Raw genomic sequence first — 26,341 nt, 5'->3', positions numbered from 1 at the left:
ACTTCATTCATAGTCCACAGAACTACCAGTGAAGGTGCAGTGGTTTCAAAATTATAGCTTCTAAATGGTAAAGTGAGTTCAGCTTTGTAATGATTCTAGATCCTGAGGTGGCTGTAAACCATTAGGTGGTCTTCAAGCAAAGAAAAAAAAATATATGAAAAAACACAAATGACCACAACATAGTACTTGGACACTAAACACATACGGACATTTTTCGTGTTCGTGCGTAAGAAACACAGTGCATATATACATTTTTCAGGTTTGAACATAGAAACTTAATTCATTGCTGGACAGGTGAAATTCATTTTTACATTACTTTCTTTTGAGAACAGAAGTCATGTTGAAAAATCTAGGGAATCAGATAGAGCAGTGCCCTTGCAGTAGTTACAGAAAGACAAAAAACATTTTCTTCAGAAGTGAAATGTTATCTTTCCACTTCAGATCTCTACACTGAATGTATCTACTGATAGAACCAAAGAGGTCTGTCTCTCTTGCCACTGTTTCATAGTCTCTTCTAGTAACTCACAAAATTCCTTGAGGAATTTGGTGGGAACATGTTTACAAATCGGATACCTGGAATTCAGAGCAGTGTAAGTCTCAAGGACATAAAAGAAAAGTAAGACAGCAAGCTCCAATTCTCAAATTACACTGGATTGTTGTGACACATACTCCTTAATCATCAAGAAAGATAAGAAAGCTACCTTTTTTATTTTCTCAAGGTTGCTTTCCTAGGTATGAGGATTTTCATGATTAAAATACAAAATAGTGAGCAGTCTTTTGGAACTTTTTTTTTTTCTTTTTTTGAAGTAGCATGTAATATGTACAGTAAGAGAAAGCATCACTACCTGTACTTGACTTTTTTTTTTTTTTTTTTAATGATTCCCTAACTTTTGGTCTCTCTCTCTCTCTCTCTCTGTCAAGTACAGATTGTTTTCTTCTAGCTCTGCACACTTTGATTTCCCTAATCTACAGCTGTGGTTTATATTTTATTCTATCTTCATCTCCAGATCAAGGAACCTCTCTCAAAAAAAAGACAGCTTGTAGGTTTTGTTATTGAGATTGTTGTTGTTTGTGTTTGTTTTTTTTACCAGTTCAAAGTTTGTCACACAGAACCAGTACCTCCTAAATAATCAAAGTCATCTTGAACATCTCTCTGAACAGTCTTTTTCAATAGCACTTCAAGAGAAGAGACATTAAAAATATAAAATAAATATATGTGAATAATATATATCTGAATAACCCATACTTACTTAGAGAAGGTCCATGGAGAATTGCACAGTTGGGACAATGGTACAGATCAATGTCAACAGCATGATGCTCCTCTACCCCAACACAGCTGCAATAGTATTTTTAAAATGTTAATGAGAATACATACAAGATTTATCTTTCAAGCCAAAAAATAATTACATCTTATGTCTTTACCAGAATATGCTTAGTCTACAAAATCACGAGATACCAAATTATCTCAACTACTAGGTTGCCATATAAATTTTGAGTAGCAGTTTGTTTACCACTGAACTGAGAATGCCATTAAAAAAACAAACAAACAAACAAAGGAAAAGAAAACAAGAATCAAGCTCCTTTAAAAATGACTCCATAATATACATCACTGCCCTCTCTCCCAAGGCTTTGATCCTGATTACAGTAAACAGCGTACACAAAATCATTCTATCAATTCTCTTTACAAAAGCTATAATTTAAAGAAGAAAAAAAACTGAAACCTACATGTTGCCAATTTCTATAAGATAACATGGATTTTTTTCATTTATTTCTGCAAAAAGTACATAACAAACTCCTACCCCAATACTTTTGTATTACCCCTGAAATCTTTACACTACTAGTGCTAGCTATATAAAGTACACTGTGAACACACAAATCACACCATAGCAGTGTTTCTGTGATTTTAAAAATCACATTTGTAGTAATGTTTTCCTTGTAAAAATTCTTCCCAGATAAAGCAGTCAAAGTGGGATTAAAGTTGAAGATCTTTATAAGAGATATAATATCTACTCTACTATCTCAGTAACAATATTTTAAAGCCAAAAGGAAGTCAATCTTTCGGAAGATCAAATGCCAGAGAATAACTGGAGAAGCCATGCTTTTGCACAGAGTTCACAACAACAAAAATCCCTACTTGCTGGTTGAATCTGACTCCTGACAGACTTCTCTCTCTCAAAAGTTCATTGAAGCTTAGCAAAATGCTGACTTCATAATAGGGAAACAAGTCTGCAATGTTAATTTTTTTACACCACAATTACATCTTTCCATTTAATGCATTCTAGGAACATGAGAACTTAAACACTACTCCATTCAAGTAACCCACTTCATCTCAAAAGTGTTAACAACAGCCTGAACATTGAAGCTTTGAAATGGCCCAGCTACAGTAAGTCTTTGCCCTAGCAACCTAGTGCCAAAACTGATGACATGATCCAGAAAATATCAGCTAAACAACTGCTAAAACAACACGCTAAATAGTCTAGCATTCAAAGTGTACCAATGAGCAAGTCAAATCTGAAACTAAAAAGCATCTCTCAATGAGAAGCACATCATTCTGAATTCTTTGTGAGCAGCTTCAGCTGGTTCTTCTACTTAGCCATTCACTGAACAGCACATGAAATTAAGGTTATATAACTTTTTGTGTGTACTATTCTAAAATCCGAATATAAAGCTCAGCTGCCAAATATGTTTCATCTATAATTATTTCAATATTTTGCATCTTTTTAAGATACAACTACAGAAATTATTACATGATTCAGCTGACATATAAACAGAAACAAAGGCAAAAGCAATCTTTAAAAATGCTTATCCAATTTCTTTTTGCTTATATGCTCTCTCCTTTGATAGAATTGACGACTGATTCAATCCTATTATTATAAGAAAAACTGTTTTAAAATATACACTCCAAAAGTCCCAAATCAGAAGGCTGGTTTATGCATACACTTGAGAATCTCACTATTTAAGCTAAATTTCTGATTTCCAAACAGCTGAAGATATTTGCGTTGTACTGTATCTTGCTGAGATTTGCATAATTATTCAATGAAGCACTGCTCCATGTAAAGATTTCACATAACTCCCTTTAACTCTTTTTCTTGGTGTAGATCTAACTTGGTCATCGCCATCCCAGCCAGATTATCTTGCTGACTAACAGTAAGAACTTTAGAGAGTACAGCGATAGTTCCTACCAGCTCTGATACCTGCTTCTCATATTCTTTTTAAGAGCATTAACTTTATTGTCTCTTACAAAATATTACAGATAACCTGAAAATAAAGCAGAAATTCTTTTAAATACTAAGCGCTTTCCCTGACTCGCTTAAGCCCACACCTTTTCCTGAAGGCACCACGGGCTTTGTGTACAGACAGGTGATACTGGAGGGGGATTACACCAGTTGGAACAGCAGCTCAATAAAGAAGCCAACAATTTCAACCTGTGATTTGTGCTCAAAGCTCAGAACTAACTGGCAAGGCAAAGCACTACCTGGGAGGTGCAGGAAGGGAATCTACCAGTGGATACCTGACTGACGCAAAGGGCAAAGGAGGATCCAGCACCCACAAGAACAAGTGCTGACAAGGATGCCACAGCAGGTATCAATCACATACAGCACCATAAGTCACTTTCCTGAGTCTCTTTCTGCAACATGCACAGACAAATGTGACATTAATCATTTCGGCTACCAGCAAACAATCAATTACTGTGATAAGTGCAACTTCAGACCTCAAGTATCAAAGCAAGGTCACTAAGAGAGAGCACAGGGCCTGAAAAGCATTAGCATACTCAAACAGTAACACTCCCAATCCACTGGATGCTTTCCTGAATGAAATACCGTTATTATCCTTCACCTCTCCACCCATTTGGGTTGAAATGTCTTCAGTATATATTACCTAGTTTTTGAATTGCTCATCTCCTGCAGGAAGGCTGTAGACTAATCCTCGAGTATCAAGGCAAGGTCAGCAAGAGCTAGTAGAAGAATCTGGCAAGTAATATTTTTATTTTTTTTCCACACAAAAGAACATGCCCAACCCTGGCAAGTGAAGAAATCCTTGACTACTCAAAGTTCAAGGAACCAGTTGTCCAGACTTAAGTCTCATGAGAAAGCAAGTGGCTTGGCTTTAGTCTGAACTTCCCATTTGACTGTTCAAATTCTAGGTATACAAAAGCAGCACACATAAATCAAAAACAACCAGAAGAGGACTGTCCAACATACACAAAAGCAATGATCCATTAGTAGCTATTAAGTAAAGGGCAAGTAAGTCTTCTTTCACATAAGAAAAGAACCTACAAATGCTGTTCTCTACTGTAGTACTGCTATTTATTTAGATGTCAGTAGATAAGGTGAGTACAGATAATTTGGAACGGTAGATTCAACAATTTCATGATTGGGCTAGAATGCCTTGTAGGAAGAAATTACTAAAGTCCAGTACCTTTTGTATTAGGTTTATGTGGCAAGGTTTTGGTAGAGGGAAGCTGCAGAGGTGACCTCTGTGAACAGAGCCCAGCAGCTGCCCCACGTTACTGAAGAGCCAGCTCCAGCTAGCTCCATCCCACTGCTGGCCAGAGCTGAGGGACATGGGCAGCACCTCTGAGAGAACATAATTCAAGAAGGGAAAAACCTGCTGTGCAACAGCAGCTGGGAGAGAGGAGTGAGAAAAACGTGAGAGAAAAAAAATGTGAGAGAAGCGGCTGTGCAGCCCCCAGGTGAGTGCAGCAGGAGGGCAGGAGGTGCTCCAGGCAGGCAGCAGCAGTTCCCCTGCGGCCTGTGGAGAGGCCCCTGGTGGAGCAGGCTGTCCCCCTGCAGCCCATGGGTCCCACATGGAGCAGATCTCCACGCTGCAGCCCCCCCATGGGTGGAGGAGCCCCCAGTGGAGCAGGTGGATGTGTCCTGGAGGAGGCTGTGGCCCATGGAGAGCCCCCAGGGCCGGAGCTGCAGCCCATGGAGACGAGCCCATGCAGGAGCAGGGGTCTGGGGGGAGCTGCCACTCACCCATGGGGGACCCGTGCTGGAGCAGTTTGCTCCTGGGGGATGGACCCCTGGTATGGAGCCATTTGGGAGCAGTGCTTGAAGAGGGCCTGTGGGCAGCCCCCACAGGATCAGTTTGGGAAGGATGGCATCCCATGGGAGGGACTCCACGTGGAGCAGGGGCAGAGAGGGACCATGAAGGAGCGGCAGAGACAAAGTGTCTGGAAGTGACTGCAGCAGCCATTCCCCATTCCCCTGTGCCGCTCTGGGGAAGGAGGTAGAATAGGGTGGATGGGAGGGAAGTTGCTTTGAGTTTCTCACTGCTGAAGTCTGCCACTGATAGGCAATAAATAACACAAATCTCCCTATGCTGAGCCTGCTTTGCCCATAACAATAATTGGTGAGCAATCTCGCTGTCCTTATCTCAACACAGAAGCTGTCCTTTTTGTCCTGTTTTCTCAACTTGTTCTGTGTTTTTTTTAGGGAAGGAGTGAGTGAGCAGAGTGGTAGAGCTTGTCTACCTACCCATGTGAAACCACCACACCTTTACAGGAAGCACTGTCCCTGAAGACTCATGGTTGCATGAACCCATCCAAGGCACTGGGCTGCTCTCCTCTGCTACAGCAGCACAGCGTTGGTGCATCAAGTATCAGACTCAGGTCAGTCACCTGAAGGACTGCTGCACCTTCAAAATCTAATAGCTGCTTACTCAAACTGTTCTTGTTTTTTCCTTTTCACTGCTTTTAGTGTTATCAAGCACATCCATAGCATTTTGGATATTGCTTAACTGCTGTTGTTGGTCTAATTGAAAGAATCCTGGTTTCAGCAGGAAAAAAAGAAACACAAGACAAAGCACTCTTGATTCAAGACTTTATTTTCACATACCCTTTATAAAATATAATCACATGAAAAGCTATCTTATTAAAAGACTACATACTCTACAGTTATATAAAATTTCAAGTGTAAAAGGGAATGAATGCAAATCTTGTATTCATTCGTGCTAGTATGTTTAGACACAATACCTTCTTTCTTTTCCAAGCTGTAAAATTACTAAAAATTGTTTTTTTTTTTTTTTTTTTTTCAAAGATACACATACTGTCCCTGAATAAATACTGCAGGTACTCTTCTTTCTCTTTCTCCGTTATCCTATTTCTGAGCAAGAACTCAGCACATCCTCTTCTTCAACTCCCCCTTACATTGACACCCACAAGCTTCTGTTGCTATGTCTCAGAAAGCACTTGCAGGCATTATCTGGTACAAGGAAGAAGAAAAAGCACACATCTTGACATGCAGCAGGAAAAAAAAAAAAAATCAACAAAAATGCTGGAACAGATGAAAAATACTAGGGCTATTACAGCGTGTTCCCCATTATCAGGAATGCAGGGCTACAGACAATCACTAGGGGTATAGGCTTTTCTCCCATTGACTCCTGCTCATTACATGAAAGAGCAGATCCCCAAATACATTTTGATTTCCAGTTTGCCTCCAAAAGAGCTGAGAAGATGTACAGACAGTGAGTCCCTATTGTGCCTTACCAGGAATGAGAAAAAGAATACTTCTTGAGGTAGCAGAAATCAATTAGTTATGTAACAACCTTATTGTCCAAAAACTGTAGTGACTACTTCGGGGTACGATTTCTCAGAATATTAAACTGAGCGTGGCTGTTGCTCCGAGTAAAAGGTCCCAACCTGCCTCCCACAACTGCCTGACCATAGACTCCCCCTGTGTCTGTCACCAGATCTAACCACCAGGCAGCCAGGCATCAAGTCAGCTCAGCAAGCCGATCCGTGGCAAGTTAGCCCCTGCTCAACTCCCTTTTTCAAACAGACTTTAGAAACCCTGACAATAAGAGTCTTAAACATAAGTATATAACTCAAGTGTTACCAGTTACGGCAATACCTTGCTATTCACCAAATACAAACTTAATGGTATTTTTAAGACTTGTTATTCAAAAACACTGCTTTATTTCATCTCTAACCTATTTTGGCTTTCTAAAAATGACTGCTCAACAATAGGAAAAAGATGTCACTTGAGCAATCTTAGGCTGAAAATACACACACATAAGACTGTATCAGGCCTTACTACTAAATTTCAAATCACAGATGAGAGATATTCCTATTAAAATACTGAGCAAAGAACTACTTAAGTGGCAGGCACATACTACAGTAAACTTCTCAGTTTACAAGGTCTCCAGTTGCTGCTTTCAGTTCTTTGTATTTGGAGGTTAACAATCAAACCCAAAATACTATTGCCTTAATTGACAAAATTAATTAGCCAAGGTGCAAGTTATGCAAAGAATGGCTTTGCATACCCCATCCCAAGAATGCAAAGAGAAGCATTCTTACCCAGCAAGGCGATGGGGTACAAAGTCAATTTGGCAAACTTTAATTTTCTGTTTAGTCGTTAACTAAAGCCTATACTATGCAAGTGGCACATACACTATGTCACGTAGGCAATATTTACAGGATAAAACAATGAAAGTACTGAAGATGTCACTGCCACAACTAAATAGTTCTCTAGTACTTCTGAAGCCACAACTGTTACTCCTTCTTCGAAGATATGAAGGTAATTAATTAGGAATAGAAGACAAAGTCAGTGTGACAGTACTGTTGTCAGACTAGATGTCAGACTACTGTAGAACAAAAGGAAGGACAGTCTAAAACTTAAAATAAATGTGGTAAGCTTTTAAACAAATGAACCTCAAGCACCAGCTAGATATTTTCCCTTCTTCAAAATGCACATAGTTGCGCACACAAATATGAACATGCAATAATAAAACTGCAAAATGCAAATTCACATGGAAATGTGGAAAGAACCACCAGCTTCCTCTTCATCTTACCATGGTAAGTGTGGCAACAACTCTGGAATCACAATGGGAATTGTAGTTTTAGGCTTATGCAGGGATTTACTCTGATAATTAAACAATTTGAAAGAAGTGGCAGGCTTCTATTCACTACATATTAGAAACATACTGCCATAAAACAAATTACACAAAAGACACTCAACAGGAAAGTATTTGAGCTTTTATTTTCTCCATATTTATTCATTTTCCAAAGCAAAGTATGTTTTAAGGGGAACTATTCCTACAAGCACATTTCAAATAGAATGCATAAATACACTATTTACAAAGAAGAAAAAAGAAAAACATTTATCTCTAGCAAGTATTCCTTCTCTTAGTGCTACCAGTTTTCTCCAGAAAATACTTTTTCATACAACAACCTCAAGAATAATGCTGCACGCCATTAACACACAACTCTGCCCCTCTTTGATTGCTCAGACATCTTTCAGTCTTATGAGATCTTCCTCTAGATTAATCATCACATCACACGCTAAAAATATAAACATTCATTATATAGATTTAGTATTCCCTAATGTAATTGATCCCTGTTCCTTTTAAATTAAGTAGTGTTTCTCTCATGTGATGTGTCGCAGTAATGCAAACATGCAGATAGGTAATGATCTATTTTAATTTCCAAAGGGCTCTCCAGTGATCAGACTTTCTGGACATCCAGAATCAAAACCTAAAGTTTGATACCCATGGTAGTGCCATCCTCGCAGCAGACATTTTTAATGCCAACACTCAAGCGCATTCTTCCATTGAGAAAGAAAATCAATATAAATAGTTTCTCTTTGAAGTACCACAGCTTTTCATTCACCCAAAGCACAGAAGCTAAAATAAAGAAAAATCTGCAAGTGACAGCTTGTCAAAGAAAGCTCAGCTCCACAGAACGGATTCTGAAAAGCAGAAATGTAAAAGGGAAGCCACCAGCAATGGAACAAAGCTATCTAGTTACGTAACAATATAGGCTCGGGTATGGGTACACAAAACCTTCCACCTACATTTAGGGATGCATTCAACATAACCACCATGGGACCTAAAATCTCAGGGAAACAACATTAAAGTACGTTATTTGCACGCTATTTTGTAATTCCAGTCCAATCAGAAAATGAATTGCTAAGTTTCTGAGAGTGAACATAAACCAGATCTTTGGAAACATGTGTATCAGTACAATTACATTGTTACATTGAAGTAAAGAGAGAAAGGACCCCTACTTTCATAACATACTTTGACAACTGTGTGTTTAGTATAATCAGCATAATCATGTATCTAATCATCTATGCTTATGAAAAGGGTATGTGGAAAACTGATTTTCCATACAATGATTTTGTAACTATTACAAATTGGGGCAGGGTTCATGCTGCAGTCAAAATAAGTGCAGGCTCGGGATTTCTAAAGAACTCCACATGCAAAAATGTACACCAACGGCAAATAACCTTTTCGTTACCAGATAGGAGCGCCAGGAGAAGACACAGTCTGGCTTACCACCACGGATTACATGCAGCAGCTTTATGAGAGAAGTACTTTTGCTAGTAATGACTTTGTGACAAGGCAGAGTTAACATCACTGAAGTACTTGGGATGTATCCCTTCTGTTTAGTATCATCCATTAAGCACACAATTTCTCTCTCCTTCTTATGCAATAAGAGATTTCTGCTTATTCTTCCCAACTATACCAATCGCATTAAGCTGCTTTAAAAGAGTATTTACAGTTCATTTTTGTCCCCATCCTTTTGAAAACATTGTTTTACAGAAATGCAGGTCTGAAGGAACCTAGATCATTTACTGTAGATTTATCAAAATAAGCTGCCTCAATAAAATCAGAAAAATCACATTTAAGTAAACTACAGCAGACCTCAAAACTAAACAGTCTGTCAGTGAAAGCCAGGAGAAAAAGGCCTTTAAAAGCTGCAGTGGTGTTTGAAGGCTTTATTTCAGTGTGAAAGTGATTAGATGAGATAAACCAGGATGACACCAGCAAGTGAATCATGACATATGATTTATAGGAAAGCAAGGAAAAGAAGCCTACATCAATCTGACCTGAAGGGCATCTCTTCAGCACTAGCCATCACCTCAGGAGTCCAGGACTGCCCTCTGCTGCATCTCTCACTCCCACCTGCCCCATTGCCCCCCCAGTATGCCCAGCCTGATACACCACAGCAGAGGGAAACCAGCAGATCTGTAAGACCAGGCAACTAAGAGGTGGCATCTAAAGCAACTGCTAGAAGCAGGATGAAGTAAATGAACACCATCCTGCCCTCCCCACAACTGATGCAGGGAAAAAACAAAGGCATTAAGATTGGATTTAAGTAATTCTAGGAAAATTGGTGTCCCAATTCATTTGACCACTACCAATATGAAGTTTCACTTCTCTTTAGTGGCAGTTTTGTTCCCCTGGTAGGTGGCATGGGCCCTATACAGAGTGAAGGATACACATATTACCTGGTTCAAGAGGGAGGGCATTGGAAGGGGGAGAATAAAGACAGAAGTTAACTGATTTACTTTCATCCTTACTACCTATACAATGACTACAAAGGTTTCTAGATCTTTAAGAAAATTTTTCCATGCGTTATTTTTACCTCCTCATCAAGGCTCCAAAACATGGAAAGCGTACGCCTCCCCCCACTAAGATGTTCCTAGTAAAAACCCTGACAGGTAACTGCATCTTACTTACAGAACTTGCCTTATTCCAATCCCTAACCAAGTTTATGCTGTTATGACTGCAATTAAAAATGGATTAAAAAAATACTTAAAAAAAATATATTTTTTTTTTTGCTTGGTTGTAACACTTTCAAACCACAGAGCTTAAGGCAGAACCAACAAGGAGTAACACTCTTCTTGCTATGGGGGGAAAAAAACAACCACAGAACAAAATCTTCAACTTGTTTAAAGCAGCTGCCATAGGTAACTGAGTGTCTGGTGTGTGGTTATAGTCTACCTGAGAACAAACTGCTACCCAAAACTGCCACCAATATTTCCCCAACAGGAAAAAGGAAGAAATAGGCTAGGTTCTACTACAGAGTTAGCAAGAGGGTGAAAAAGGGATGCCAGTATACAAATTAATTAAACCTCCAACCGTTCTGGAATAAATCAACTATGACAACTGTAATACAGTAAGTGAAGGCCACCTCTTTTCCTGAATGAAAACACCCACAGTGAAATTGAAATGAGATTTTTCTTTGTTATATATTGTCTACGCACATGTGCTTGCCTCAACTTTCACTGGTGTTATTTTCATTTCTCCTCCTCCATGCCAAGTTTCACAGACTAATTCTGTCTCTGCCTTAATGAATCACTGCAGATGATGCAGTTTAAGGAGTGCTGGAGTCCCAGTTCCTTTGGCCACGGCCGATACAAACCCGTCCCGGTTACAGCACAGAGTTTGTAACAGGTTTGTTTTCCTGGTAGGTATCAAGGTGCTTTTGTGCACCAAACACAAGCCAGCTATTTGGTTCTAAGGAGAGGGCACTGGAAGAGGATGCAAATTGAGAAGTCAACTGAATCAAAGGCAGCCTTTGAAGAGAAACTGAGGCTCTACCCACAGTGACAAACAAATTCCAAGAAGCAGTGACATGATACAGCTTGCATTGATCTAGCAGCTGTCAGCCACTGGAAGAGGCAAGCTCCCCATTCGCTCCCGACCAAGCACTCATTCCCTTTCTCAGCCGTAGCCCCAGCACTAGCCTGGCTACAAAGCACCTTGTTTTCACTTGCCTATCTGACAGAAACTACCCTAACCAGTTCAGTTCCCTGTTTACCAGGTCACCCCACAGCACAGACAGCTATCAGAGCCAGCCTGTGAAAGGGAGCAGGACTGTGTAATCCAGAGAGGGCTGCAAGAAGCAGGACGGCCCTGTCTGGCAGCAGAAATCACTAGACTGGTCAGGGCTATGGGGTAACCCTACCCTCATCGTGCACTGGCACTTGGAACCAGCAGGGGTTAATGGATTGCCAACAGCTTACACAATCAGGTTGCAGGGAGAGATGTTCTTCTGAAACAGACCTGAAAAACAACCTAGAATTTAACTGTATGATCTGCACAGCACAGAAAAAAAGATGTTATCACGTCCAAGAGATGTGTGTGTTGGCACTGGACGCCAAGTGAAGCAAGCTTTTTTAGATAGCATAGCATTTATGGTTTTACTCTGACTGCCTTTAGATATCCTGATCCATCTTTAAAGTATTTAGTTTCATCAGTTCCTTAAAACCACATGGCTGTAGATCCAGGTGTGAGAACAGCTGAGGCAGGTACCAGGCAGAGCCATGATTTTTATGCCACAGTCCACGTTGTTTGCCTACAGAACTGTCTTTGCAGTAACTCCAACAGATCACTTGGAAAGCCACATTTCTAAGCCACAGGATGGCTCTCCATGAAGAACAAGATCAGAGAGAAGAATTTTCAGACTGTTTCCCACCTCGTAGTTTGATAGAAACATGATGACCATTCTGAAATGTGCAGACACCTGCCTGCTTTTAACACCAGCAATGTCACTTGATGCCAGGTTGTTGGAAGACAGGACTTGATGGCTTTGTTTGTGTGCATGCACATGTTTTGTTTGGCTGGGCTTTTTGTTGTTGCTGTTCTGGCTGTGGGGCTTGGGGTTTGTTTGTTTGTTTTAAGCTACTCACTAACAATATACTCACATACTCAGCAGTTCTTGAATTCCAAAATTACACACACACAAGCCTTAAAAAAAAAAACAAACATTTAATATCATGTTCTTGCGTAACAAACAAATCTCTTCAGCATTAGGACCAAATAACTCTTTCAGGTGATCTACACCACATATTAAAAGCAGTTCTTGATTCACTTGGCAATCTCGTTGGTATCTTCAGCAGTTCAATTTCCATATCAGCAGCTTGAAGCCTTGACTGCTCCTCACCAGCGAAGGGCCTGGTCTGCAGCCTCCTGCAGAGCACTGCCTGGTAATTCTGCTTGCCTAATAGCGACGAGCTGTTTAGAAAGATCAGGTTGCCTAATAGAGACAAGCTGTTTAGAAAGATGATGCACGCACGACAAAGTACTATCAGTGCTCTGTTACTTCATGCCAGGCAGTCTGTACATCTTTCAACATCCTGAGTAACGCCGTCAGTAGACACCATCAGACCTGTCCCAAGCCCAGTCACAATACAAGCTGGGAAGGTGAACAGGAAGAAAACCCACAATGGCTTCTTCGCCTGAAGGGACTGATCAGGAAGCTAACAACTGTTTTTATAACCTGTGCACCTGCGTTAGGAAATGTCAGGCATGATTTGAGAACACAGCTTTCAGCTAACAACAGGTCAGTACCCTTTCCTATCCCCCCGCTCTAGCACCAGTAACCAGCATTCGCACAACCTCTAAGACTGCACTGCTGCAAATCCCTTATCCTGGGTTACTTACTGTGGGGCTATTTATACAGACTGCAGCGACAGCAAGTTTGTTCAGGCTGCTTTACGCACCTTTTAATTGGTGCCTTGAACTGAACACACTGGATCACCTCACTGCTTTAAAAGTTTCTGAATCAGATGGGTTTTAAAGGCTTCCTAACACTCACCAGAACACTCAGAGGCTCTGCAGCTGTACCTAACATTAATTTATTTTCTTCAGAATTGTTATCATTAAATATTTTTCCTCCCTTAAGAAAAAAAAAGGGAAACTCAAAGACATTCTTACACTCTTCTGCCTCCCAGTTATGTAATTCCCCCTCCAGTCAACAATCTTCTTCTGCCATTGCTAAGAACTTACTTTTTCCCTTGATCAAGCTTTTTAGTAAGCAGAATAATTTCTGCATTTTCTAACCACAACACAGAATAACGCACAATGGCTTCCAAAGCTTTGAAATACCTTACTTTTATACGGCAAATAAACTTGCAGTCAATAGCAAGCAGAGACAGACGCTTCATTTTTGAAGAAATCCGAGAGCAAACTGGCTCATCATTACTGCTCACCATCCTCATTTCAAACGCAGATGGAGTAGTTGATTACATTAACTTCTATTTAAGCTATGCTACAAGCAAACTGTTTCAGATACACAGATAATGAGTTTAAATATCAGATGTTATGTTGGCTGGCTGGCAGAGCAGTAAGTAGAATAAGCTCCTTCAATCAACTGGATAATGCCCATAATTTAGAGATCTTTATTGGATTTTCAGCTGCTTATAGAGGTCCAGAGGAACATACCAGCAGAACTGCATCCCTGTAGTCCATGACATATCAATAACTTGCTTCTACACATTACTCTATCTACAGTAATCTAACTGTTCAATCCTCCTCAGATGGAATTAATGAAGCACAGTTATTTTCAGACCACATGGAAACTTCAAATAGCGCAGAACAAAGCTAAGTAGAGTTTGGGGGTTGAGTTACATCAGCTCTAAGGTTTAATTTTATCTGTATCAATTATTTTTATTCTGGTTACAATTTAACACACTGATTTTAATCTCAAACTCTAACCAGTTCAGATCCAGGTTACTGAAAGCAGCTCTGCTCTTTCATGAGCTATCTAAAGTCATCTATATTAGTTGCAAAGGTACAATTCCACGTCTTTTATTCTGGATTGCGTACACAAACACTTTTAGAAGTAATCTTTATATCACAGTCTATGCAACCTAGCTCCACAGCTTTTGGAAAGGAAAAAAGATATTATCTATATATTAATCTGGCATATGTATATGTAGCTCTTATGTCTTCTTTTTCTTCATAGTGGGCACAACGCAGTTAACATGTGAACAAGGGTACACACAGGAAAATATAAAGCAAGAATCAGAGGATCTACTGAAAGAGGCCCCCTGAAAGCTAGTACATTTACTATTCCTATAAAAATTACCCGGATCATCAAGGTTCACTTATTGTGGGGGGGGAAAAAATAAAGTTAGTTCTTCAAGACAAAAATTCTAGCTCAAGTTTTGCTTAGTTGTTTCTACAAGTGAAGACAGGAAGCCTGCCAAAGAGCAACACGTCCATATTGACACGTTTTGGGTGTCAATATGACAAGCAGTGATTATATGAAAATGTTTTGATGTAAGTCTTTGCAACTCAAGAGTGAAAGTACGCATCACGGGTCTCACGCTTTGTCTGCGAGGGAAATCTGCACCAGTACACGCCGTAGGCTGACGGTCTGGAACACAAGCTCCTCTTGCAGAGCTGTGGCGAACAGCAAGAGGACCTTGACCCAGCAATGCAGCCTCAAGGCAAAAAAGGCTAAGTGTTCCAGGCTGTTTGAGGCAAAGCAGTGGAGGGAGGTGATCCTTCCCTCTGCTCAGTGCTGGTGAGGCTACGCCAGGGCACTGGGACCAGTGCTGGGCTCCCAGTACAAGAGGGACAAAGACTCACTGGAACAAGTCCAGCTACTGAGCCTGTTCGGGCAGGGGGGAGGGATAGATGATCTCAAAGTTACCCCTCCCAACCCCAACAGTTTGGTGATTCTGTGGAAATTTTGCTAAATCCAAGTTTTCTGTATTTATTTGAGTCTACCACTACGCTTATAAAGCTGGTTTATGCTGAAAATAAGACCAGCAGATGCCTGTTGCTCCACAACAATTGTTAGCAGTGGATTAGTTAAGACAGCAGGCGTGACAGGATCCAGCCTTGGAATAGAGGGGTAAGGGGCAGATATTTTCAAATCCAGAACAGAGATGAATGAGGGAAATACGGCAAGAAGAGAGAAAAAGGATATGCCTGAGTACAGGCATTACTGCAATATCCAAATACGGATGTAGGCCCTACAGATGTAGGCCCCTGAGGACTACCTAAATTCAGACAGACAGCTAACCACAGAGGTACCTAAACTCACCTCACACTTCTCCATTCGACCTGGAAATTCCAGAGAATTTGAGGTGTGTGACCACACTTCCACAGGACTGGGCACTAAAATAAATAGTTATATCCTGGGGTTGAGGAAGGGAGGAGTTATTTTGCTTTTCAAGTGAGGTGGCAGCAAAGCTCATTCAGGTTGTTAGAGCTCAAACCCACACACCTCAGGGGAATGCTCATCTCCAGGCTACTTTTTATTAAAGAGACATCTTATCTCCCCCACTTGCAGCCTCTTACTCTGCAGGAAAGAATCTGAGAATTATGGGCCCAGAAAAGAATGCAGCATAACCCAAACAACCTGGCTAGGGCACTCAGACATAGCCGAGATTATCTTCAGCCCTGGTCCCTGCCCCTGTCATCATACAGGGAGCACTCATTGCAGTGCAACCTTTTGTGGGTCCTAAAACATAGTAATGTTTTTTTTTTAGTCTTCTGATTTAACATTGCTTCCTCCATGAACAGGAGGGTCCACCCCTACCTAGGCACGCACCTGTCAGGGGGGCAGAAGCATCCATTTCTCTAAAGATTTCAGGAATTGGTGAGAATGACTTGGAATCTGCCTAAAACCTGACCCATACCTGGCAGACCTTTTGGAGTAGCGCTAACACCTAACAGTTGGTGCTTTTCTGGTTTGAAGGTGGCAGTAATGGTTTCCTTTTCTTTCCTACCTTCACTAAGATAACCCAGAAGATCCAAAAACGCTTTTCTTGACTCATTAACAACAACCAGTAAATGCTTCACGTGAGGAAAGAACTCAATCCTTCACCACCATTTCCTAGCTAAGGGACTGGAGGTCAACCATCTCCAAAGAGCATTAATCTAGTCCACTCATACACTGACTGCAAAATATTAAGCCATTTTCTCACAATTCAATTACATAAGGGAAGTTTATTTATCAGTTTGTATTACATACCACTATCAAACTAAAAAATACTAAGAAAAAACAATCAAGCTACTTGAAGAGTGACAACTCTCCAACTTGGCACAATAATGAGTAGCATATCAATACAAATACATCCACAGTCAACTTTCCCTAAAAAGAAAGTTCTTACTTTTACCAGCAATTCAAACCTCAAGAGTTGCATAAACAACCTCAAACTCCATTTCTATCTTCAAAAAACACAAGGTTTAAGATTAGACACGGTGAAGCCAATTCAGAAGCTTCTGGAGAAAGATACAGAAAGTTGTATTGCAAATTAACGCTGAATATCACTTATTTTCTGTACACCTTACGGCAGCTTTCATCAAATCAAAAACTCAATTATGAGTCTGCATCAGCTAGCCTACTGGCTGCAACAGAACATCTCCCACAAATAACTTCATAGAGATGGTCACCACACAAAAATGATTATCTGACCATACTCAAAAGCTAATTTTTTCCGTAAGTTTTATGACTTTTTCATGATTTTGCCTCCTTTCTTTGCCCCCCTCCAACATAATATCACTGTGCAAGACTATCAAAGACAAGATGGAATTAGATGCAGTGCTACCCTATGAAAAAATACAGATTTGGCTGTGAAATTCGCTGAGTCCTGCCAATCAAGTCAGAGACATGCATTGACAAGTGCTAGAAAACTGTCACAAGGGTACTGCTGTGCCATAAACAAACAGAACTGTAGAGTTAACCCATATCAGTTCCTTAATATAAGGAAATACATTCTGGAAAACTACCAGTTACATATGAGGCATGCATTTACCTGTGTAAGCAGCAGATAACTACCCCACATTAACACGTGGGGCAGTAGCACCAGCAGTGGTAACTTCCTTTCGCCAATATACAAGATTTCAATTTCTCTTACAGTAAGGAGCCTGTTCAGCATCCAGTAACAGAACCAGCCAGCTGGAAGTAAAGAGTTTTTACACTTGTACAAAGTGGAGGGTTTGAGCTTTCTTCTTTAGCCATTAAAGTTATTTCCACATGCAAGTAAGGGCCAGGAAAGCGAACACAGTATGTTTTCATTTTGCAATGCTAGCTGAGACGCCAATTCCAAATGACAAAATTAGAGTTTAACCTTTACTAGTAGGATGTAAAAGCAAAAGGTAATGTTTGCAGAAGTACTTGAGAGTTATTTCTTTGCTTCAAAGAATTCTGCTCTAGACAGATGATAGTCCTAACTCTATTTCATACCTAAATCCTTTGTGGAAGTCCAGTCCATGATGCTTCAAGCACAAGCCGTGTGACCACACAAAGTAGGAGCTGCAGCTCAGGCATTTGGTTTCACTCCATTAAATAAGGCGCTCACTTTTCAGTAAGGATGCCAGCCCCATCACTCAATACCAACAACTAACCAAGCCACTCTTCTTCCTTAGCAAGAATAAGAAGAGCAGTCTAAGCTACTTCTCCCAAGTTCCTTACAAGATATTGGAGCAGCACATTGCACCAAAGCGTTAAGAGATTCACAACGATGTCCCCAGAGGAACCAGCAGCTGACACAGGAGAGCTCAGCAGAGGCAGCAAGCTGCTGCTCACTTTCACTGCACATCGATGTATCCTCGGTGCAGACAAACACTGCGCTTGGAACTCAGCTTGAGATTTAACAGACTACATGCATACAACATTTTTAGTAACGTGCTTTTGGTCCTTTCTTAAACAAGCAACAGAGCACAGAGAAACGCCTGGACGGCTCATTTGGGCTTGAGACTGTGGCCTGCCAATACGACACACCATCATGAAATAAAAAGGGAGAGAAAGCTCTGTCCTTAGAGGCAGACTGGCAACACTTGCCTGGGCACACTGTCACATCACTGTGACCATCCTTCTGGTACTGTTCCTAAACCACCCAGTACCGCTCACAGATCTGCCCGTGGTACTCCTGAAGGGCACGTGTTAGGTTCTGCAGTGCCCACTGCACCTCTGCTTGCTCCACACTGAGTTTTGTAAGTCAACTGGATGATGTTATCATCTAGCAAAATGACTGGAATATTTTTGTTACTGAAACAAAACTAAAGATCTGTATCACTGGCGAGCCACCAAGTTTTACAAGCAGCTTTGGATAATAAGACACAGCAATTTCTCTGGCTGCTTTTCATTTACACGATTTGGCCTTTGTTTATACGTCCTCATACACCAGCATCCCAAAAGGAAAATGTCAGTCTATTCAGAAAATACCTGCTGATAACTGGTAAGAATGACAGATCAGATCAATCCTACATCCTGAATACCAAAGACTTCATTTCTCAGAATGTCACCTTTCCTTGCACTCGTCTTCATGATGAGTGCTTTAAGAGCTTTTAAGTGAATACAGCATTAATGTAAATGGAAGAAATATGATTAAATTTATGAAATTAATTTGCCAAGCTACCTGCAATCTCAGCTGATGGTTTCAAATGAAAATAAATATACTTTATACCACAATGTATTAAAAATTTAGAGCAGTCATCCTCACTCCAGTTAGCTTTTAAGATGGAATGATGTGGAGGAGGATTTTTTTTTGTTGTTTTTTTAAAGCTTTCTTGCTTTTGTAGCAAACATCAGCATTTATGGCTGCCTGAGCAGCAACGAACTCAATATTTTCAAAAAGAAAAGACCAATTTTAAAGTCTACTTTAGTTAATGCTGAAGTAATGGAGAAAACAGTATTAAATATTAATTCCATTCAAAAGCAGAACTGACCCGAGGAGATGTAACTAGCCACATAAATCCACATTACCACCATACAGCAGGCATCTGAAGACTATTCATACTCCACAGACTGTTAGTTCCATGTATTTGTGAGCTAATGTTACAATGCATTAGAAAGGACTGACAGATGAGCAATAGCCTGGCCATTCTAAAAGCTGTGTGTTTCACTAAAATCTCTCCCCTATAAGCAATAGCAATGTTTTTAAATGAATTCTCATACTTGGGCAATGAAAATACAGGAGTATTTTTCTATGTTTGAAGCACATACATTGTACCTGTGAAAGTCTTTGCTGATTACTCAGAGTTGTTTTGAGACGACGGTATTTGATTTCAAAATTATGTAGGGCAAGTATAAATATTTATATTAAGAGCATGAGTTCATCTTCATCTTGTGCAAACTGTCATGTAAACAGAGCAGAGACACTGCATCACATGATCTTTCAGAAGATATAGAAAGTGCACACAACACTGAACTGAGCATATGAAATCTGCTAACGAATATGGTAACTGTCCACGAAAAGCTAGAAACCACAAATGAAGAGTGAAAACAAGATTAACTGCCAGTGGGCAAACTCGTGTTAACAGAATGAAACTCCACTGCAAGGCTTAACCCATTTTATTGCCATTTATTGACATTATTGTTGTCTTAGGAGAGCTCAGCATTACAAACAGCCAACAGATCATTTTGTTGTTGGTTTTTTTTGTTTGTTTTTTGTTTGTTTTAAAGGAGTGTATTTCATATCTGCTAGGTGCTATAGTGCAGAGCAGATACAGACATCAGTGCACCAAGCAGTAGCCTCCTACCCAGACTTCTCTTACCCCTGTAGTTTGTGGATATAAAAGTCACAAAACAGAGCCATTGGAAAACATTTTAATTCTTCCGTCAGGTGAAGCAAATATTAGATAAAGCAGAAGGAAAGAAAGATACAGAAGTGCTACGTAAGCACCTGGAAATAACATATTTGTAACCGTAAGTTAACTAGTTATGAATTTGCTATTAGTGAAACTACAGAAAAAATTTGCAGCATCTTCATTGACGTAATGAAGAACGGGTGAAGAGAAAAAAAAAAAACAGTATCAGTAAAACTGATAAAGATCAACCACAGCATTACAAGAAACAAAAGGCGCTGTTTAAATCACTAATGCTGAATCTTCATATTTTTTAAAAGTATCATTTAACAGGTACTAGAGCTATCAGCATCCTAACCAGTATTTAGAAGCTCACAAAAATCTTGTCACGTTCTAATTACATAAGCCCAATGATGTACTTGCTCCCTGTTTGTCTTAGAAATGTTGACTGGACAATGCCTTTTTTTTTTTTTCTTGTTCTTCTCATGTTTATTATGCCAGAATGCATATTCTAAATCAGCTACTATGCTTTATTCCAGAACATCAAAAAAAATATAATGAAAAAGGCAGATTACAGATCAAAAGGGAAGAAGTGTTAACTTTCAGAAGCATATACACTTCAAACAAAGCCAGTTTTGCAAGAAAACTGTAAAAAGGAAAACCTCATACATATAATGCTAGATGTTATTACATAGTTTCAAAAATTGAAGAAATTTGAATACGTACTACTGTGTAGTGCTTATTATGGTGGAATACATCTACTTTAATATATATTAATAAGTCTTCCCACTTCACAGATGGGAACAGAGAGGGGGGGGAAATGGCGTACTCAAATTAAGACTATAAAAGGATTTGAAACAGACATTCAATTACACAAGTGCTAGTCTGGCATCTTTATTGCTGCTAGTTTCTTCTTGGTTTAACCAAAACTAGTCTGGCATCTTTATTACTACTAGCTTCCTCTCCATTTAGCCCAAACTGTTTCAGCTGTGGCACTGCTAGCACAGCCGAAGTCACCTGAAATCACTTAATTCTTAAGGACACACAGCTCGTTGGGCCAGAGCTCAGGCCTCCACCTTCCCTCGAAGGAAACAAGGCCAAACCAAAGAAAAGCAGGATCAACAAACATGTTGTTGTCCCCTGAGGTCTGAAACATTTCCCTAACGTGCTCCCAGTTTCCACAGGAAGAATTTAAGACTTCCATATCATAAAAGGCAGAAAGCCAGCTCAATAGCCTCTGGTGCCAGATCAAAGCCCCGGTGACCAGACAGCGATTTGTTGATTCACTTCAGGCCCCTGAACGTACTGCGGCGTGTTTCATAATTAGTTAGTTCTCTGCGAACAGAAGGTCTGCACCAAAAGGCGTCTCTAACAGCCTCTCCTCACACCCTGCGTGTTTCTTTGCAGGGCATCGCCACACCTCGCTCGTCCCATGTCCCCTCCAGTTGCGGCCCAAGCGTTTCGCCCTCCCTGCAGGCTGGTGATGAGCGGGGTTTGGGCCGGGCACGGCAGGTTCAAGGCAGACCTGCACCTGCAGACATCGCTCCACAAAGCTGCGTGCCCCTAAAGAGGGCCAAAAGGAAGAAAGCCAGGCGCTCCCCTGTCTTTTCCCCCTGCTACCATCTCCTCCAGCACCGCAGCCCCAAGCGGTGCTTCGCAACGCCCCGAGCCCTGCCCTCACCCCGGGGGAGCCTGCTCAGCTCAGTAACCCAGCAAAACCTGGCAGAGGAATGCTTTCTGTGGGTTTCCTGAGCGGAGCTGGCTTACCAAACAATCACACGAGCACTGAACCAGCAAGAGAAACGACACAAGCACGCGGCCAGGAGCGGGCCAGCCTCTCCGAGCAGCAAAGGGTCGGTGAAGCCCATCGTGCACAACCTGGTGTGTAAAGCGCCAAAACAAAGAACCAATTCAGGCTAAGTAGTCACTATAGCATGTACGTTTCCTTCTTTCTCCACAGAGAAAGAAAGCCTGCCTTCAGCATGCAGAGCAGTGCATTAGGATAGGTACAGGGTGCCCTCTTCCCAGCTGCAAGAGGGAACCTTCATTCTGAGGCTGAGGTCAGATTAAGGCACGATTGGGAAATTCTGTATTTCTTCAGAGGCTAAAAGACAGCATGCTGAAGTCTATCAGGAAGTCTAGCATCAGAAAAAACTATGTCCTACATGAACTTTAATGTTATGTTTTGGGCTTTGCAGGTTTATTTTTCCATTTGAAAAAAAAATGCAACAAGCCTCAAGGTATCTGCAATTGAAATAACCATCCTCGAAAGCGTATGAATCACTCTACTTTTCAAGTGATGTTACTTAATGTTTTTTAATAATGACAAAGCTGTAAAAAAAAAAAAAAAAAAAAAAAAAAAAAAAAAAAAAACTTTGTTGATGCAATTCTGAAATATTAGGAAAAGCTACCAGTTGTTGAAGAAAAGGGATGCTTCCCTTCTGTTTCCCCATTGCTCTGGCTTTGAAGAATAAAACACTTCCTTAGTTAAAACAAAAACAACTGTTTTTGATGTAAAAAGTGACATGCTAAAGGTTACAAGCATTTTAAAAGGCAAAGGCTGCTTGGGGAGTGATCACTGCAGCTGGCACTGCAAGGTGGGACGGAGCCTTACCCTACCTGCCACTGGGGCACGCTGGAAGCTCGGCGCAGGACGGCTCGCAAACAAAACACCACTGGAGCAGCGCCCCAGCAAGCCTCCCAGGGGCACGTGCGTGTCTCGATTCTCAGTTTGACAGCCTGGCTTCCCTCCGCTCCGTTACGGCCAGCACAGCACCGGTGCAGTGTGACAAAGTAAACAGCCTCGCAAAGCCAGCTCCGCGATAATCTGCTTCGGAAGCATTACGGACACCACTGCGTGGTGCAGACAAAAACTGAATTGTATGCTTAAAGAAACTTCAGCTTGTTCAGGCTGGTCTTAAAGCTAGCCTACAAGAAGAAGTGACATCTATGCAACGCAGTTATAGCTAGTCAAACACGTGTCACAGACAGGAAAAAAAACAAAGGACAAAGACTTCAGTGCTGACAACAGGATTTCTGCAAACTCCAGACATGTTCTAATAATTAACTGTAAGTTACACACAGACAGACACACACACAGCACATATATATTTTTAACCTTACGCTTACAATATATCACAATAAAAGACGCGAGTGAGAAAAGAAGGCAGGATGTGGTTAACCCAATAACTGTGGTACAGCATCAAAAAAAAAAAAAAATGAAGGGAGACAGGGGCAGAAGGAGAAGGGTCATGCATTGTATTATTTGAAGACAAAGCCTGGAGCTCGAATAGGTGTGAAGAGCTACTGAAAAGACTGGAGAAAAAGTTGAGCACAAGATGACATAAAGGAGTTTTTCTGCTGCGTTTTATACTGAGTATATTCTAGACAAGGTAGAAAGGGGGAGGCAGCTTCATGGGACATGTTCATTAGAAGAAGAAAAACAGGTAAATATGGAAATTGTCTGAAATCTAGCGGGATGCGCCCCTCTAAAAGATGTGACAGTCTGTCACATCAAGTCTCTAGAGTCTCTCCTCCCTGGCAAACCATCCAAGGAAGTGCTGAAGCCTACAACACAGGCAGACACACGTAATGCTCTTTTGTTCAGCAAAAGGTAATTACACAAGATTGTGGCCAGGTGCTAGGCCCACTTACAGAGTCACCATAACCCAGAGCATAGGTTCACAGCCTCCAAAGGCACATGGAGACGTTTGCTTTTACAGAACAACTTGCCAGAAGAAATAAAACACCTATTTGTTTACGCTGATTAATTTATTGACAACAGTAGTCCAAAAGGGTCATTGGAAGGCGGACAGCACAAGGAGGACACCCAGAAGAAGGATCCCGTGCCATGCGAAGGGCCTGGCACAGCTGTCGGAACAGACCTGGTGCTGCCTGCTGTGTGTTATCGCCACGGCGCTCTGGCTGCGCGGTTTTGTAATCCGGTAACGCGCACTGCACATCATGCCAGCGCACCTTAGCCAAGCACGGCTTTCCGCGTTTCTTAACAAAGTCACATCAATCCCCAGGCTGGGTAAACAAAGAAAAGAAAGAAACCGAGCGAGCGAGAAACCCCTTCCCCCAAAACTTCAGCCGTTTCGGACCGGGTTATTTTCCTCCACGAGCTACGTAAGAGACCTCGGATCGTGTCAGACGGAGGGAGGGGAGCTCCCAGGGCAGAGCACAGCTGGGAGCAGATACCCGTCTCCCACGATCCCGGCCCTTTGTCACGGGTCTGTGTGGCTCAACCCGGAGCCAGGCAGCCGGGGGGCTGCTGCCAGCTGCCCCTGGCACACACACGGGGGGTTGCCAGCGAGCAAGCACCTCTCTGACAGAGAGCTCAGCACCGGAGATGCTGTGGGTCTCTGGGCAGATGATCGAGACTTTAAAGGGCTGCGGAGCCAGCGGGCTGACATGAGGCTGGGCAAAACAAGCCTTTCCTCCTCGTAACCACTTTGGAGAGCAGCTCGCCCGTACCGCAGCAGTGTTAGCGCACAGGACTGGTGTTTCCATGAAGCTCGCACGCAAAGCGAGCAATCCCCAGCGCAGCCTCGCAGACTGACACACGTGCGGAGAGAAAGCTTTGCTAGGACACCCCGCGACCCCACAAGGCCTTCGGGACGCTGCCCCATCCCTTTTCCCACCAGCAGCAACCCCAACTTCTGACAAAGTCACGCCAAGCCCCGCGAGGCACAGCGGGCGCTGCAAACAACAGCCCGGGCCAGCACAGCAGCAGCAGCACCACCACCAGCACCAGCACCAGCAGCCGCCTCATTAAAAATGTTAATGAGGAGCTGCTTGGGGGCGGCACGGCGACCTTGTTGTGTTTCGTGGCTGTGCTTTCCAGTCGGTGCGGCTCTGTTTCATCGCTCCCCGCACACAAAGGCCCCCCCCACCATCACCACCACCCCCCCCCCCCAGAGCCGCCCGGTGCCGGCAGGGGGCGGTGCGGGGGGGGGGCAGCGCCACGGGCCCGGGCAGCGCCGCGCCGCGCCCCGCGGGACGGGGGCGGACACGCGGGGCCGGGCGCCCCCCGCTCGCTGCCTTTGTTCCCCGGCGCCCCTTCATCTTCATCACCATCATCATCATCACCTTCCTCCCCCCCCTCTCCTCCTCCTCCTCCTCCCGCACGTCAAACCCAGCCGAGCCCCGGCCATTGTCCGCCGGCCGGCCGGCAGCGGGGGCACACGGGGACGGCGAGGCAGGGCTGTCCGCCTGTCTGTCCGTCCCCTCTGTCCCCGCGTCTGTCCCCGTGTCCGTCCGTCCGTCCCTACCTGCCGTGGAACCAGTCCTTGCAGATGTCGCACTCGATCATGAAGCGGCTCACGTCGTAGGGCTCCCGGCACACGCAGTACACGGGGGTGGCGGTGCTGGTGGCGGTGGCAGCGGCCCCCACCGCCGCTCCGGCCATCTTTAAAGAACTCCCGGACTGGGGCTCCGCCGCCCCGCCCCGCCCCTCCCCTCCCCGCCCTCCTCCTCCTCCTCCTCCTCCTCCTCCTCCTCCTCCTCCTCCTCCTCGCCCCCTCCCCTCGGAGGCGGGCGCCGCACTGCGCCTGCGCGCCTCTCTCCCCCCCCCCCCCCCCCGCACCAGAAGAGCGGACGGAACCGAGTGTGTGCTGTGTGTGCTGTGGGGGGGGGGAGCAGCGCGTGCCTCCCCGCGCCCCGCCCTCCGGGGCACGTGCGCGTCCCCCCCTCCCTCCCCTCCCTCCCTCCCCGGGCCGAGGGGGCGGGGCGGGGTGCCGCGAGGACACGGAGAGAAAGAGCGCGCCGCGCGCCCCGCCCCCCGCCTTACGTAACCGCGGCGGAAGCGGCCGAGCGGCGCCGAAGCTGCCCGAAGGCCCGAGCGGGCGGCTGGGCTGCCGCGCAGGCGCAGTGCCGGCCGCAGGCGTCGAGGCCCCCGCAGTGTCCGTGTGGCGAGGGGCAGGGAAGGGGGGGTCCAACCGTCCCCCAACCACCAGTGTCACCACTGACCGTGTCCCCAAGCACCACGTCCAGCCTCTCCCCAAACACCCCCAGGGACGGTGACCCTACCACCTCCCTGGGCGACCCGTCCCAGTGCCTGGCTGCTCTTCCTGAGGAGAAATGTCTCCTCATCGCCAGCCTGAACCTCCCCTATCACAACTTGAGGCCATTCCCTCTGATCCTATCACTGGTTACCTGTGAGCAGAGGCCAACCCCCAGCCCCCCACCCCTTCCTTTCAGGCAGCTCTACAGAGCCATGAGGTCTCCCCTGAGCCTCCTCCAGACGAAACACCCCCAGCTCCCTCAGCTGCTCCTCACAGCA

At 43.3% G+C, this 26,341-nt stretch overlaps 1 protein-coding gene across 2 annotated transcripts in view; it reads right to left on the bottom strand.

The window, feature by feature from the left end:
• Positions 1-25,491, bottom strand: part of KDM7A (lysine demethylase 7A) — a 63,579-nt gene extending 38,088 nt beyond the window's left edge. For both annotated transcript variants that reach the window (XM_084507224.1, XM_084507225.1), the window contains exons 1-2: positions 25,332-25,491; positions 1,251-1,336 (exon numbers count right to left, since the gene is read on the bottom strand). In XM_084507224.1, the coding sequence (XP_084363350.1) occupies positions 1,251-1,336; positions 25,332-25,468 (223 nt within the window). In that variant the 5' untranslated portion in view covers positions 25,469-25,491. The remainder of the gene's footprint in view (positions 1-1,250; positions 1,337-25,331) is intronic.
• Between the last annotated feature and the right edge of the window lie 850 nt (positions 25,492-26,341).

The sequence above is a fragment of the Aythya ferina genome (genome assembly GCF_964211825.1).
Source record: "Aythya ferina genome assembly, chromosome: 1".
Taxonomy (NCBI): Eukaryota; Metazoa; Chordata; class Aves; order Anseriformes; family Anatidae; genus Aythya; species Aythya ferina.
The sequence above is the reverse complement of the archived record's forward strand: the minus strand, read 5'-3'. Positions and strand labels throughout refer to the sequence as shown.